The sequence below is a fragment of the Lynx canadensis genome, chromosome D4 (assembly GCF_007474595.2).
Source record: "Lynx canadensis isolate LIC74 chromosome D4, mLynCan4.pri.v2, whole genome shotgun sequence".
In the NCBI taxonomy this organism is placed as follows: domain Eukaryota; kingdom Metazoa; phylum Chordata; class Mammalia; order Carnivora; family Felidae; genus Lynx; species Lynx canadensis.
The window spans coordinates 39,243,088-39,259,112 of NC_044315.2; the positions used below are offsets into that span (position 1 = coordinate 39,243,088).

Below are 16,025 nucleotides of genomic sequence, written 5' to 3' on the forward strand. Positions count from 1 at the left end.
AGGAGGACAGTGAGGCCTCGAGAGTGTTAGTAATTCACCCACAAACTTTGACTCTCTGCCGGGTGCTTGTCATACCTTGCCTCGTTTAGTTCAATTAAGTAGAGTTGCTGTCAGGTGCTCGTCAGCTAGGAAATGCTGGAAAAGCCTGAGGAGCCCCGTGCCAAGGAAGGAGAAAGACTGCAGAAGGAAGGGGCCAGCCGGTTTTGCTTCCTCTTCTGTCCCCCGTGCGAATCAGGATGCTGGCACACGGTTGTTGCCAATAAAGGTTTTTGTTTTGCTTTGTTTTGTTTTGCTTTGTTTTGTCTTGTTTCTGAGAAAAATGAAAATGGGCATCTTGGCCGTAGCTTCAAGGCGACTTTTCTTCCAGACCTGGAAACCGAGAAGCCTGAAAAACTCAGGTCCGAGGATGGAAAGCTTATGTAATGTCATTAATTAAACATAATGAACTCCAGGAGATTAACAAATGTTTCTTAAGTAAGTGGATGAATGAATGAATGACTTCTCTCTCAAAGGTGCTTCAGAGCAAGGCCGAGCTACATTCTTATGCTCCCTCCTGCCAGAGTTCTCTACGTATTTCCAGATCTCCGCGCCTCTGCTGACAACCTTTAGGCTCAGAAGAATCAGGACTGAAGACATGTGAAATTAGGCACTCAGTACTTCCTTGTTTAAATCATGGTAATGACTTTTTTAAACATCCCACGATATATTGCATCCCCTTACCTGTATTTCTTCTAGTAAACCGACAAAATTTAATCCAAGAAAGTCTCTGTGACTCTTTCTCTTTTGCAGGAAAGACAGTCCTACAGACATAGCTTCTTTAAAAATAAGGGGCGTGTAATTTTGCACATTCAGGACTCCTCGTGGAAGATGGAGAACGTGGAAGATGGAAGATGTGGAAAGTGGATGCATGTTCCATAATGGCAAAGCCTCAGCACTGCAAGGTCCGTCCAGACTTCCAGACGTGCCTTTCGCCATGTTGCAGGTAGGCTGCTGTCTAGCACGGCCATGATTCATTTAGTCCGAAGAAGGAAGCCGTTTCGAGCCTGAACCCCCACCTGGTTATGCCTCCCCGGCGACTTCCGTACCAGCCCTCAGCAATATGCGTTGGCTAATTGCATTGGCTTGTGCAGGGCCATGCGCCGCCATCAATGGAAGCCTTTGTTTCATAGCTGGGCACCTGCACGGCAGGCTCAAACAATGAGGCCATCCCAAGAACCCCTCCTTTCTCCTCAGGGCACCCACGGTGAAAGAAAACTTGTCGAGGCCTGGAAGCCCACTTGCATCATCATTAGACTGCTTGGCCAACGGTGAAGCACCAACCTCTCCAGGTGAACATACGGAGATACTTTCAAATCTCAGGTAGCTGCAAAGCCACGGGCCCGGGCCGCGTTAGCGTCAGATGCGCGCTCCCCTAGCCTCCGCGTGAATATTAAAGTGTAAAGGATGAAAAGCCCTCCCAGGTGCCACAATTCTGGGAGCTTTGGTTTTCACAAGGGCACAAACACCCTTAAGGCCATCCTCGGATTTCTGAGATCATGATGAGTGAGCCCTGGTAACCCCCCCGGACCAGATTAAAATCCGGTCCACAAAATGCCGAACTGCACACTCGTAGAAAGCCTTCTTCCAGGAGGCGTTAGTACCTTTATGACAATAAATATGTTTTCATTTAAAAGTGTTTTACTCTTCTTTAATACCTTGTATTTATCTGTTGGTTTATTTGGATGTGAAGACACAACAAAAAGGTAATGATCATTTTTTTCTTAATGTGTACTTATTTTTGAGAGAGAGAGAGAGAGAGAGCGCAAGCAGGGGAGGGGCAGAGAGAGAGGGAGGCAGAGGATCCGAGGCAGACTTCATGCTGACAGCAGACAGCCCGATGCGGGGCTCAAACTCACCAACCGAACCATGAGATCATGACCTGAGCCTAAGTCAGACGCTTAACTGGCTGAGCCCCCCAGGCGCCCCCCAGTGATCATGGTTTCTGTAGTCAGGCACGCCTGGGTTTCAATCTTGGGTCCACCACATCAACGATGTGTGAATTTAGAGTAAATTGCTCAATCTCTGAATCTCTCTTTTTTCATCTGCAAAATGGGGATAATTATAGCCAAAATATCATTGAGGATTAAATAACGTATGTAAAATATTTAGCACAGACCCCGACCCTCACTCAGTAACAAAGCCTCGATAGATGGTATAGCTACTATCTTGTTTTATTATAAGCCCAATGATAAATTAAAAAAGAATGTAATGGTAGAATAACTGATGGAGTATTGAGTTTTGGATGTCTACCTTTCCCAAAACTTAACGAGGTTTGTGCTTTTGAAATTGAAATTGATGACCAAACTATTCGGCCACACACAAATCCCAGAAAACGGAGAAGGTCAATGGTTGCTTTAATCTCTAATTCTGTCTAGGGTTCAGGGAATTCTAAAGTCTTCAAGTTCTGGACTACTCAAAAAAAAAAAAAAAAAAAAAAAAAAAAAGATAACCAAATGATTTCATTGGGCCAAATTGTTAAGCAATTAGGGTCTGCTGGTTGGATGCCATTTAAACCTACTATTTCCCACCATTTGTTGGAATAAGTCACCTCATCTCTCGGTGCCGGCGTTTTCTCATCAATAAAACAAGAACGTTACTAGTACTTCCCTTTAGTGAGCCTTCGGAGAATTAAATAAATATAATAGAAGTCTAATACTTAGCCCAGCGCCTGAGTCAGGAATCATTCAATAAATGCGCTCTGTCCACTCTTATAGGACTGCCCACAAAGCGTTCTCCCTCTTATTTGGAATTTTTCCTGCACTTGATATCCTCTGTTAGGTCGCTTTGCCACTATCATGGGAAAAATCTTGATACTGTGGCTCGGTGGGGAGTTTTAACACGTGCTATTCATTCGACTTATTTCTCCACACAAACCTCCTTCACACCGGATGGACAACGTGCCCTGAGACTTCTCACCAGAGGGGCAGCGTGCGGGGACAGCGCCGCGGAAACAGAAGACAAGAAGCAGAAAGCACAGAGCTTGGAGCGACCCATGTGGGTCTCATTAGTGCCAGGTAACATACTCACACCTTTAATAAGTGAGGACACGAGCTAGGGCACAGCCCAGTGTTGACTTTAGGCTAGCCAGGTAAAAGGTCAATGAGAAAAATGCATCTGATCTCTGCCAGACCCAACGGGTTTCAGCTCTTGGGGAGGCGAGATCATTCCGCATCTACATTTGCTGGTGCACCTTTCATGGCAAGCCTTAGAAAATCACCTGGGTTCTCTTCTGCTTAAGGACTGTACTTATATGCAAAGGTGTATGAGGATATAAAAGTTGAGGGGCGCCTGGGTGGCGCAGTCGGTTAAGCGTCCGACTTCAGCCAGGTCACGATCTCGTGCTCCGTGAGTTCGAGCCCCGCGTCAGGCTCTGGGCTGATGGCTCAGAGCCCGGGGCCTGTTTCGGATTCTGTGTCTCCCTCTCTCTCTGCCCCTCCCCCCTTCATGCTCTGTCTCTCTCTGTCCCAAAAATAAATAAACGTTGAAAAAAAAAATTAAAAAAAAAAAAAGTTGAATGTCGTCATGCAGTTTATGTAGTTTAACTGATTAATCAAAAAGCAAGAGCAGATGAAACGAGAACTGCTCTGAAAACCTGAAGAGCCATTTATGGTTTATCTGCGAAGAACCCATAAATGCATCAGAAAAAGTCATGGACGTTTAGGAATGATTTCTTTCGTCTCTACTGTATTCCTCCTGCTCTAATTAGAAAGACTAGCTATAACTGTGACTATCGTGGAGTTGGGTTTGCGATGTAAATTGATAACCTTATACTAACATTTTTGTGTGGCATTAATCTTTTCTTATGACCCAGTGTTTGCATTTTTTTCATTCTTTTTCCTAATTTAATATGATTCTTGCTTTTCCCAGGCCATGCCTCATGCATTAAAATGTTTAAGATCGTTACAAGTGGTTGATTACATTCTAGTTTGTACATGTACTTTCGTACTTTCTCCCAAATGAAGGAAGCAAAGGAGACTATTATTTCTTTTCCTTCCCATCCCACCCGCCCCCCCACTGCCTACGTTAGCAATAAGATATAAAGTAACATTAATTAGACTGAAACCTTGACTTTTTAAAAAAAATTTTTTACCGTTTATTTATTATTGAAAGACAGGGAGAGAGCATGAGCAGGGGAGGGACAGAGAGAGAGGGAGACACAGAATCCGAAGCAGGCTCCAGGCTCTGAGCTGTCAGCACAGAGCCCGATGCGGGGCTCGAGCTCACAAACCGCGAGATCATGACCTGAGCCGAAGTTGGTCGCTTAACCAACTGAGTCACCCAGGTGCCCTTGACTTTTTAATATGTGTGTTTTTCTGAAAACTTGTCTGCAGTGGAAAAGAGTGTTTATGTTTACAAGCAGGGCAGGATACTTTTATCTGTGTTACTATTATCTAATCTGAACCCTAATTTGGAACCGATTGCTAGATTATGAAACCACCTCAGCAGTATTTCACAAATGAAAGTCCACGGTTAATGGGAAAGCCAAAAGTAAGTCTTCGCACTTTTTCACAATGTAAATTGATAATCTCATGCTAACATTTTTTGTCTTAAAATTCCAGTTCACATTTAGTTTTGTATGGAATATTCTTGAACCGGAATCAACACATTTTGGAACAGAAAAATCAATTCTTCTTGATTCAGCCAGTGCCATCGACGTAAGCAATAACTATACAATCGTTAAGCGATGGGGATATTGAAGTATTCTGGGTAATTCGGTTTAGTGTTGCAAACACTAGATTGTTTACGTGTCAGCGTTTTTACAAATGAGAACTGCAGTATAAACGGATATTGGGCTGAAATTTTAAAGGTATTTGAATGTGGATTTCTAACCATGATACAGCTCCACGCTGTCACTCCTCTTGTAGGTTTCTCTGGATGGTGTAACTTTTTTTTTTTTTTTTGGTACCGACAAAGAGAATGTTGATTCTAGAACCGTCAATAAAAATGTGAGAAAGAGTAACGGGGAGAAACATGCAATCAGGACCGCGTGGATTTGCCTCAGCGTTCTAAGTCTTCTCTGAGAAAAGTATCTTCTACCCTGCAGGGCACTGGGCCGCCAGGAGACCTGGTGGGGTCTGGATTCAATGCCGCCCTTGGCCATAGACAGCGCAGGCTCCTCTGCGGTTTCCTCAGTGGTCACACTACGGGGGTGCAGGAGGTGGTGAGGGTGCTTCGGTAGGACTCGCCCAGTCCCCTGCGGTTGTTGTTGAATGCAAATGTCCCTCCCCAGGTCCTCAGTCCCCACCCACCCTATTGGTTAACTCAGCTGGCTTAACCCAGTTAGACTGCCTTCCCTGCCCGCCCCCGGCTGTAGCCATTTGTGTTTTTGACCCCTGCAGTGAAAACCTGCACATCGCAAAGGCTTCTTCATATAATCTACTCCTGGAGGAATCATCTGTCTTAAAAATAATAGTGTAATAACTTCTTGGCAAATACAAGTTCCCCACCTCCTCTCTGCCCTCAATCTATCATTCAGGCCCTCGTGTGAACCACTCGGGTCACATCAAAAGCCAGCAGTCCCGACGGCCACGGAGGAGGTATTTGGTTGACGCGGAGGACAGGACCTTTTGGGAGCAAGAGACAGTGCGAGCAGCATTGGAGGTGCCAACCTTGAGCGGGAAGAACAATCCGGGGCAAGCTGGAGGACAAGGAATGAAGGGAGGGTGCAGACTATAAAAACTTTGTGGGGCTCCTTTGTACGAAGTTTAGAAAGCTACATATCTCAGGCTTATCCAGTCTCTCCCTGTCCATTCCAGATTTCACATCCTTATCCAGTCCCCACCTTAAGAGCAAAGAATAAAGTGTCCCGCGAGAGGCCCCGACGGCAACGGTCAGCTTGTCAGAGGAGGGCCCAGGGCTCAGACACCCCCCTCTCGCCTGGGGCTTCCTCTTCCCTCAACATCTTCAGCTCTCGTGACTTTACTTGAGAAAACCTCTATTCCTTGCAAATTCGCACGTCTCCTATAAAATAAAGCTCCTGAGAGAATTAATACAATTAAGAAATCGATGCTTTCCTTTCCTCCCAGAGAAAGGGAAATATTGACATCACCTGGAGGGAACTTTAGGCGCCAAGAACCGATCATGTACAGGCTTGCAGTTTCCACTCAAGGAGTGGTCTTTCGGAAGGAAGCTGCTGGAATCTCTACCAGTAGAGGCCGGCTGCCACAGGATTAAAACTAAATGGGAAAGGAAGCCATGATCTCCAACCGGCAGCATTTCCATTATTTTAAAATCACAACAAAACAAACAAGAAACAATTGCCAATAATGACAGTGCGCGTCCTCGTGTGCTCACTCTAAAAGAAACAACCTAATTAATCCATTCATTCCTGACATATGTGTCAACTGCCTAATAATAATAATTAATAATAATAATAGTAATAAGAAGTCATAATGCCAGGCACTGCACGAGCTTTAACATAAATAATCTTATCCTCTTGACAGCCTAATGAGACAGGTACTCTCATCGGTATCTACTTTTACAGATGAGGGTACTGAGGCCAAGGAAGTTTCTGTACTTTGCTGTGGTGCAAGCCGGGCCGTTTCCAGCATTTGTAATCCTGCATTTTAACCCCAGAGCCTGGACTTTAAAGTGCTGCTGTGGAGTCTTAGTAACTGCCATCTCTCTTTTATCTCCAAATCGTGATCGATGTCAATGAAGTCAAACACGTCAATAGAGACAGAAGAACGTCTCTCTATAGGTAAAAACGTTACGTCGATCACAGTGTCCTCGAACTCTTTCCCCAGGAATGTCTTAATCTTCTAAGACACCCAACGATCATCTCCTGTGGGAGCCTTCCAGAATATTTCTTCTCAGTAGATTGCAGTCAACTGATCCCCATGTATCTCTACGTGCAGCAGTGTAGACAGACCTGCTGTAGGAGGGCAGTTTGGGGAGGTGAGAGGCGCCTGGGCCACAAATCGGACAGTTGGATCTGTCCCAGCAGGTCTTTGATTGGAATGGTCAAATTCCTGGCATTTTAATCTATTTTCAATGAAGCTTGCATGGTTTTTGCTTCATTTGTGCAACATCACTCGGATCACAAAACCATACAGGCTCATTCCTTTTCAGTTAGCTGTCACTGAACTCCAGCTGACTCCATTCCGAAACCTTGCACTCAACCAGTCTGGATTCGAGACCCCACGCGACCAGATGGGTGTCACACTTCCCTGCGAATAAGGGACACCACCCTGCCTACCCCCAGATGTAGCCCTGCGTCTTAGAAACCTAAGGTGCTCTTCCTTTTCGGGTGTCAGAGAAAGAGACTCTTCTCCTCCGGGCTCCCGTAACCACTAAACCCACAGCCGCAGGGTGGCCCCAGGGCTTACCTTTCCTGGTGAGCGTGTGTGTTTGAGGCCCTGTGGTTTTCGTTTGGAGGGACCACAGTCCAGTCATCCGGGCACACGTTACCCTTGCCTTGTTGCTGAAAAGCCTTTCTCAGTGAGAGGGGCCCGACATTCTAGAACTTACACTTGCATTTATACTGCCATTGTTCGGAGACTCTGGAAGGCTCCGTCGGGCCGAAAGCGCGCAGAGGGTTTACACATATATACACGCGCCCGGTGTACAATCGGAAGTAGTGAACTGAAATATGAGCTATCCCAGATGCTACAAAAATTCAACCGGTGCTACGACATCCCCCAATCGGAGGGCCGAGATCCGCTCCCGAGACACCACTGACCCCCCAACACTTAACGTGGGGAGAGCGGCGGGAAGAGGCTGAGGAGGAAAGGAAAACATGAGGCCAGAGTCTGTAGCATAGCTCATTTTATTGTTTAAACAGTTTTTGCATAGGAAATATATCCGCTTCCAGTAATTGACTGCAGTATGAGCAGGTGCTAGCAGTATAGGCTGGGTATAACAGTAACAATCACATTAAGTCAAGCTTGATTTACACCAGTTTAAAACTTGTGGCGACTGAGTTCATTTGCAACCCACAAAAAGTACCCAAAGAACATTATCCTCCAACCGGGCACAATAAAACCTTCGCTAACATTCTGGCCCAGTCTGGGGCTGATCCCAGAGGTCTGAACGCCAGAAATTAAGTAACTGTCATATAATACATCCTACCGCTAACGGTTCGTAACACGGAGATTGTGCATGTGCCTCCTTTTTTGAGAAAACTTAATGAAAACACAAGGTTCCGTACGCATGGCCCACGAGGACGTCATGCCAAAAGTTTTAAAATGGATCAACCCTGGTGTGTCGCTAGCAAGCAATAACTGACTACTTGTCACCTACAGTTGTACTAAATGTATCTAAAGAAACACACAGTCCTACAAAAGTTGTTCTCAGAGAAATATCATTGAGGTGGGGGCACCTTTTCCCAGGATGCTAAGAGTTCTATATGATATAAGCACAAATTAACAGCTTGATGAAGACATAATCTAATGCAGCTTCGAGAAAGCCTATGCCTGGGACGGAGCTACCCCTCACATTCTACAATGCTGTAGAGATTCTTTTTTTTTTTTTTTCCCAAGAAAATGTCATTTGAAACATATTTACAACTGAACTCAACAGAGACTGTGAAATTGAACAGGCACTGCTCATTTGTTTGAGTTTTTTTGGTAAACATTTTGCTGGTTTTTTTTTTTTTTTTGTTTCTTTCTCGTTTTGCATCAACTTTTATCAGTCCATGCAACTTCAATGCCCTCCATGAAGAATGCATAATAAGCCATACTTCTTTAAAAAAAAAAAAAAAAAGACTTCCTTCTGCATAAAGAGATATATTTGCCACATCAGTCCCTGTAGCGCAGTTTTCGAAACCAGTCTGTCAAAAATACAGTAATACAAGACGGGCTTTAGTGCCGCTAGCTTACGCTGCTTTTCGTGAATGTAGGCCACCTTTTGTTACCGGTGCTGTGTCCTGGGACAGAAGTCCTCAGAGGCTGAGTCCAACGTGCAGGTAGGCTTGTGGCACTAAAGCACTTCACAATCTCAACGTACATTTGAATTGCAACACACAGATATTCCTAAAGAGTATTAACTAGTGAACCCTTTTATTATTTAAAAAAAAAAAAAAAACACAACTACTTACAACCGTTGAAGAAAAAAATTGCAACGACAAAAAAAAAAAAAAAAATGTAAAAATTGACCGTCTCCAACTTGTCCCCTTTACTATGAACAACGTAACCAACAGATCTGTGGCACGGACACAGTACAAAGAGTTGTCATGGCAATGAGTTTGGCTGATGCAAAGGTCATTGTGCAGGGTCAAAGGGCAAAATCAGTGGTCCATGCTACCCCCCAACTGCAGGGCTCCACCCCACCCACACAATTTTTGAAGGAATCGGAAAAAACAGGGGAACTACCAGAAAGTGCAAAATATGAAGAAGGCAGCTTTCCAGCTCCTTCAGCATGGAGTAAAACATTCAATTTTGAGCTCTTACTATTGAACTTGAATAGCCTGCACGTGAAAAAACAAAAACAATTGCTTTCTATAGAAACCCAATTTTTTAAAGTCCAGGAAGCATGCAGCTGGTTCATGTTAACAAAAGACCTTGACAGGAACATGTAAACCCTATTGAATGTCATGCTTGGGGCCTATCTGCCAGCAATATTGCAGAGTTGTTTCGTTAAAAATGAATACCGTGCACTGAATATGAGATCACTTTCTGCAGCCTTCATCATTTCAACACAGTACGTAGGTTTTGCATCTAGGTAACGAACACGTCCCGATTTCACACCGCTGAAGATGTCTCTGTGCAATCGCTTTTTGTTGAGTCCTTATGAAGCTACCAGTCACAAATCCAAGATTCTGCTCCCTGAGGACACGTTTATGTGAGACACAGCACTGTTTTCGTTTTCTGCCTATCCCGAATGCTCTGTGAAACTTAACCTTAAATACCATCGCGTAACAATCACAAAAACTTCTTGCTAAAGGCCGTATAGACTAAGAAAAAGACAGTGGTGCTTCCGACATTCTGAAATGCTCCGAAAACCAACTTTTCCAATACTAAATACAACAAAATAACCTTCATAAAATATAACTTTTCTCCATTTACACTTTTTTTTTTTTTAAAGGATTAGTATCCTGTGCTTTTCAAGCCCAGGAATCTGCGAAATAACTCCTAACATGGACAGATTTTTTTTTTTTTAATACATAACTTAAGAGACTGGAGAGTTTTAACTCAAGTCCAGTCTCTACACAAGGAATATTCTTGTTTACTTTAAAAATGGAAACAACATACAGTTCCATTATAATTGTTAAAAAGTTAGCTTTACAAACATGGGAATTTTAATTTAAAAAAAAAATTCTTAACAAAACTATACAGTGTACAAATTACTGTCTACAAGGTAGGCGGTTCGTTAAGAAGATCTTTCGTTCTTCTTGCTACTTTGCAGCTTCACAGACTCATTCACATATTTTTTTTTAATGGAGCTGCCCACCCGAACATCACCCCATAACTATATTGCTATAATTAAGATTTTTGCCATGTCTTTATGTACAGTCTCCTTCACTGCCTTTTATTTACTGTTTTTCCCTTAGACAAGCCTCCAACGTTCATGTCACTCCAGAGGAAACACTTCAGAGGCGCTGTGGTGGGGCAGCAAAGCCACACAACAAAAAAGCCCAACAGCGCCCCGCGGAACAAACCCCGGGGGAGGGGGGGGGGGCAGCAGACGCCAGCCCCTACTGATGCCCTTGGGTGACCTTCACCGTCCTGAAGCTCTGCAGTTCTGGGTAAGGGGGGGGGTGTGCAAGACCTGCAAACGCGGGGCCCTTCGTCAGAATATACTTCCTGGTAAATGAGGAGGAGGCCGAAAAATGGATTTGAGATTTTATACAGATAGTAGTATTTTTAATAGTTTTCTCACAAAAGGAAAGGAGAAAAAAAAAATGGATTTAAAAAAAAAAAAGCAACACTTGAACTAGGCCTTTGTACTCAAGAGGCAGGCAGGAATACCCACAGTGTGTAACTTCTTTAGCTAGAACTGCTCATTCTCTGGCCAAAAAGAGAGCGAGTCTGCCCTTCAGAAATACTGCGTGTCCTGTGAGGTCGATTTGTTCACCTACTAGGTCAAAGATACTTGAAGAGCTTGGCTGAGATAAGCCGTTTTGTACCAGGGCAAGTATCTGCAGAAATGATCGGACTTACTTTCCAACTTGCGTGGCTAGGATCCTGCTGTGCTATTCAGCATTTGGGCTATCAGACTGAATGGGCTAATCAAATACAATTCTAGGCCCATAAGCATTGTTCTAAAGTATTCATTATTAAATCATATGCTGTGAGAACAATGGACAGTTTATTTTATTAGGCCATGGCCTGGGGGAAGGGGGTCAGGGGGCTCCTCAAGACGGCCCACCATGTGTCACTAATTCTGAAAGATTTTCCTTTTAGTAATGGATTCCCTCAATGGGACTGGGGGTTGGGGGGAGGGGTGTAAGAGCAAAAGTAAAACCAGCCTCCATTCACCCACTCGCCCTCAGGGGAAATGAAATCAAATATATATTTGAGGCACCATCCCTTAAAAAATCCCATCAGCCTCTAATGGGCTTAATTCATCCACAGGAACATTAATTTCTGAAAATTCTGCATTTCCCTTCTGCTCCGGTTCTCTGTTTAAAAGGGCAGGTAAAAATGACAACTTAACAAGATTTATTATGGGGTTTTTTGTTGTTGTTGTTCCTTAAAAATTGAACTTTGATTTTAATCTATAAGTCCAAATACATTTAATACAGCTACCCTCCGTTCAATCCTCTGGATGTATTAAAAAAAAAAAAAAAAGATCCGAGTGCACTGCCGTCCTTTCGAAGTAGTGAGTCACAGGTAAATCATGAATGAGACGAATAAATGGGGAAGAGGAGCAGTGGAGAAAGAATACGGGAACACTCCCTCCGGCCGGGACGATGTGTTGTGTAGGAGAAAATACACTCGTGTGTTCAACTCCCAAAGTGCGAAACCTCCACTACGTGGATGTTTCGGCAGATAGTTTTGCCAAATAGGAGGCAGGCTCACTCTCCGCTGTGGATCCAGAACTTCCACGCAAGACCACCACCACCACCACCAAAAAAAAAAAAAAAAAAAAAAAAAAAAAGAAGAAGAAGAAGAAGAAGGTAAGACAGTTTGTTTTAAGCCAAGTCTGCCTCCAGGAGGAATTTGTTGTGTTCGCTTGTTCTCACTATTTCTGTTGTTAGGAAAACCAGAAATGAGTTCAGCTTGCACCCCAGGTGGGAAGTTAGAGAAGGGGGAATCTGTGTAAGTTGAAGTTTGTCACAGTAGACAGAACAGTTGCTTTGCAGCCCAGGCCCGTCTCGGGGTGTACTGCTTCACAGCTACACTGTAAAGTGTTAAAAATCCTCCCACCCACCCCAGAATATATATATATGTATATTAAAAAAAATCCCCTGTCCATCTCTCAGTACACAAAGGACCTCATCACACTGCAAAAATAGCAGTACCCACTTTGGTCAATTAAAACAAACAAACAAACAAAAAAAAAAGCATACATTATTTTTTTTTTCAATCTGCGTACTTACCTAGAATAACCAATACAGCTAAAAGCACTACGTACATAGGCAAAACTTGGTATTGCATAATTCGTATAAATTTGAAACCCCTCCCCCCCAATATTAATTGGAAGATGAAAAACATGAAAGGTTAATAGAAAAAACACCAAAATACTGAAAATATTGCTGGTCGATTACAATTTTTAAGCGGCAACTATACACAGCCATGATATGCTTTATAAATGTGAGATAAAGGTATAACTGTCTAAAAAATCCATGATGTCACACATTTTTCTTCGTCTGGAGTACAAAATATTTTGTCATAAAAATGGTAAAGATTTAAAATGATAATAAATGCAGCAAAACAAGTGTAGTGATGTCACTTTTTTGTTTTTTTTTGTGTTTTTTGTTTTTTTTTGTTTTTAGATTTCAAGGCAAGGCACGTAATGTGGACATTATATCTTCGTGCAAATTAGGATTACTGGAAAGAGTATTTTTAATTAAAATTTTCAGAGACATAGAGGCAAAATGTGTCTGCCCATGCACACTACAGATCTGTCAATACAAGAAATTTGTTGAACAAGGCTAATGTCTGAAAGCACCATGCAAGTTTTCAGCACCCTGATTCTATTTGTTTTCTCAAGAGTGCGTTTTTATATCCTACACCCTGGCGTTCCCAGTTTGTAAACTGTAAGCTTTACCCTTGTGGCATGGATTTGCCTGCCTCTTTGTCTCTATAATGAAGATTTTATAGAACCTTTTGTACGTACACCCTATGGGTTCTTGATGCAACCAGTAATTTTAAATAAATAAATTCTACCTCCAAGGAGGCTGCAGCTAAACCAACATAAGTGCTGTGTTTTCATTAATTTTTTTTTCTCAAGCACATGATTTGTCTTGATTTAATGCCTTTTTAATGCCCTCAACAACTGAGGGGAAAATAAATTCGTTCAAAATTATTTTAAATTCTTTTTAATCCCCTCAATTTAGAGTCCAAGGGCTGAAGGACTTATAATCATGATTCCCCTTTAGATATAAATTTATAAATTGCACTTGCCTCTGTTAAGTGTTTTGTGGGGAAAATATTATATTAATTTTTACTGTTGCATGCAGAGATAACACTTCACCTACATCGAGGCATTTCTTCCATAGAGCCTTTGTGTTCAAACTTTTTTTTTTTTCCTTTTTTTTTTTTTTTCTTTTTTTTTCTTTTCTTTCTTTTTTCTTTTTTTTTTTCTTTTTTTTTTTCAGGTTTCAAACTGGGTTACACACTGGAAAAGGCTGGGTTAAGGGCCAAAATTTAATAAATCTGTACTGATAACTAAAGGCTACAGAGATTTTATATATATATTTTTTTAACTTTTAGAAATCAGAGTGCTTATAAAATGGCTGGCTCATGGCTCCGTCACCCAGCACCTCTGATGTCGCCTCCTAGCCTTTGTCGGTGAGACAACCAGGAACAGTGATTCCATGCGTAAACAACAAGAATACTAAACCAATAAAACTAGCTTATCATGCACATATTAAGGCATCTAGAAAGTCAGTTAAAATATATTGTCATAGAGACAGAACATCTATTTCCCAGCGGACTTCATGTAACAAAGGCTACGTTGCAGGGGCTGTGATCTACCATCAGTGAAATATCATCGACCCTTTTTTTTTTTTTATGTCATTACAGTTTCAACCTTAAGGGAATTAGTGATTGTAAGTGCCGTAATTGCTGGTCTATTATCTTCTTTCTTCAGTTTCTTTCCTTTCTCCCTTTTTGTTTGTTGTGTTTAAGTTTTGTCCAGTCTTCCTCTTTTCCTTTTTTTTTTTTTTAATTTTTTAAACTACTGGTGTATTTCATTTTCCCTCAGTTGCTCGTTTCTGCTTGAAGGAAAGGTTCTCCGATTATGTTCAAACCGTAATTTTGGACATTTGCCGGTAGGATGGGTGTCCTATTTGATACTTGGAAAGGAACCAAGCTAGCCCAGGTACCAGGACTGTTGACAGGAGAGGAGCAGGAGGGAGGGAAGAGAAAAAGAGAAAACACAACGTTAAAATCTACGGCAATATTAGAAATATAAATTCCACAGGCATCAAATTACTACTATAACTTTTTTTCCATATTACAGTTTAATATGAGATAAGTGTGCCAAGTTGTAAATATTATAGGTATATACCCTGCATGGTCTATTTCTTTCATGGAAGGTTACACTAATTTCTTTTAAGATTTTATTTTATTTTTTTTACATAATCTCTACACCCAACATGGGGCTCGAACCCACAACCCCGAGATCAAGACTCGCACGCACCAACGACTGAGCCGGCCAGGTGCAACCCCACGGTGAGACTAATGGTGAGGCAGAATAAGCTCAAGCCGGGCTTAACACACGATTCTTGAACTCGGAGCATATTCCTAAAATAGCTGATCTACTTCGATGAAAAAAAAGAAAGAAAGAAAAAGAGAAAGAGAAAGAAAGCTGCAAATCCACAATGGTGACCCAAGGGTTTGCCAACTTTGCTCTGATCCTGCTTTATTTTCAGTTCACAAGCAATTCAATTTTCAGTTTTTTACCTGCTTGCCGACTGAATATCATTGAAAGTTGCAAGGAAGGGTATTTCTTTTTCCTCACAATAAGAAAAAATCTATTTCTTAAGGAGGCCAGGACGTAGTACGTCATTTGAAATGCTGGCACCAGAGGCCTGGGCGCTCAATGTCCCCGCCATCAGTAAGGAAGATTACCACATCCAAGTGGCTCTGAGTCTGAAGAGCTGGAAGGGGTGGGCAGGAGGGGCGCTGGGGGTAGCCAGCAGATGAGGTCCTTGTCCCCCTCCAACCAACTCTCATTTCATCTATGTTGGATTTCGGGCTAGTTAAAGAAGCTTGAAGAAGAGCTCTCGAATTACTACCGACATAATCTTTCATCAAGAGAGTATCATATGGAGGAAGATAAAACCTGAGATCTACTTATCACAAAACAACACCACGCACTGTACATTTGGGGGTATACCTAATCAGACAACCGTTTGTTTCAACACTCATCTCAGAATGAATGGCAGCTAATTCACAGCTGCATAAATAACCAAGAAAACATCAAACTGACGGTTGCATACCCTGTTTTGTCAGGGTCTGACCTGGAGACTTTGTTTTGAGGTTTTCAATTAAATTGAATATTTTTTTAATGTTTCTTTATTTTTGAGAGAGAAAGAGACAGAATGCGAGCAAGGGAGGGGCAGGGAGAGAGGGAGACACAGAATCCGAAGCAGGCTCCAGGCTCCGAGCTGTCAGCACAGAGCCGAACGCGGGACTCGAGCTCACAAACTGCGAGATCATGACCTGAGCCGAAGTCAGACGCACAACTAACTGAGCCACCCAGGCTCCCCTAAACTCAATTCAATAGCCTTTACTTTTGAAACCATGAGGTGAGATGGATACGACTATTGTAGCTCTCAACCCTCATTTTTTCACATTCGAATACCAAAGGAACAAAAACCTCTATGGGATATTAACTTGAAGGAACAATTTTGTCACGCACGCGCACACACACAC

General features: G+C 42.5%; 1 protein-coding gene across 5 annotated transcripts in view; it reads right to left on the bottom strand.

Annotated features, from left to right (window-relative positions):
- Window positions 1–7,789: 7,789 nt before the first annotated feature.
- The window catches only part of NFIB (nuclear factor I B), a 240,665-nt gene continuing 232,429 nt past the window's right edge, over window positions 7,790–16,025 (bottom strand). For 3 of the 5 annotated variants that reach the window (XM_030293500.1, XM_030293497.1, XM_030293496.1), the window contains one exon: window positions 7,790–14,475. In XM_030293500.1, the coding sequence (XP_030149360.1) occupies window positions 14,346–14,475 (130 nt within the window). In that variant the 3' untranslated portion in view covers window positions 7,790–14,345. The remainder of the gene's footprint in view (window positions 14,476–16,025) is intronic. The other 2 variants (XM_030293501.2, XM_030293499.1) reach the window with 2 other exon arrangements.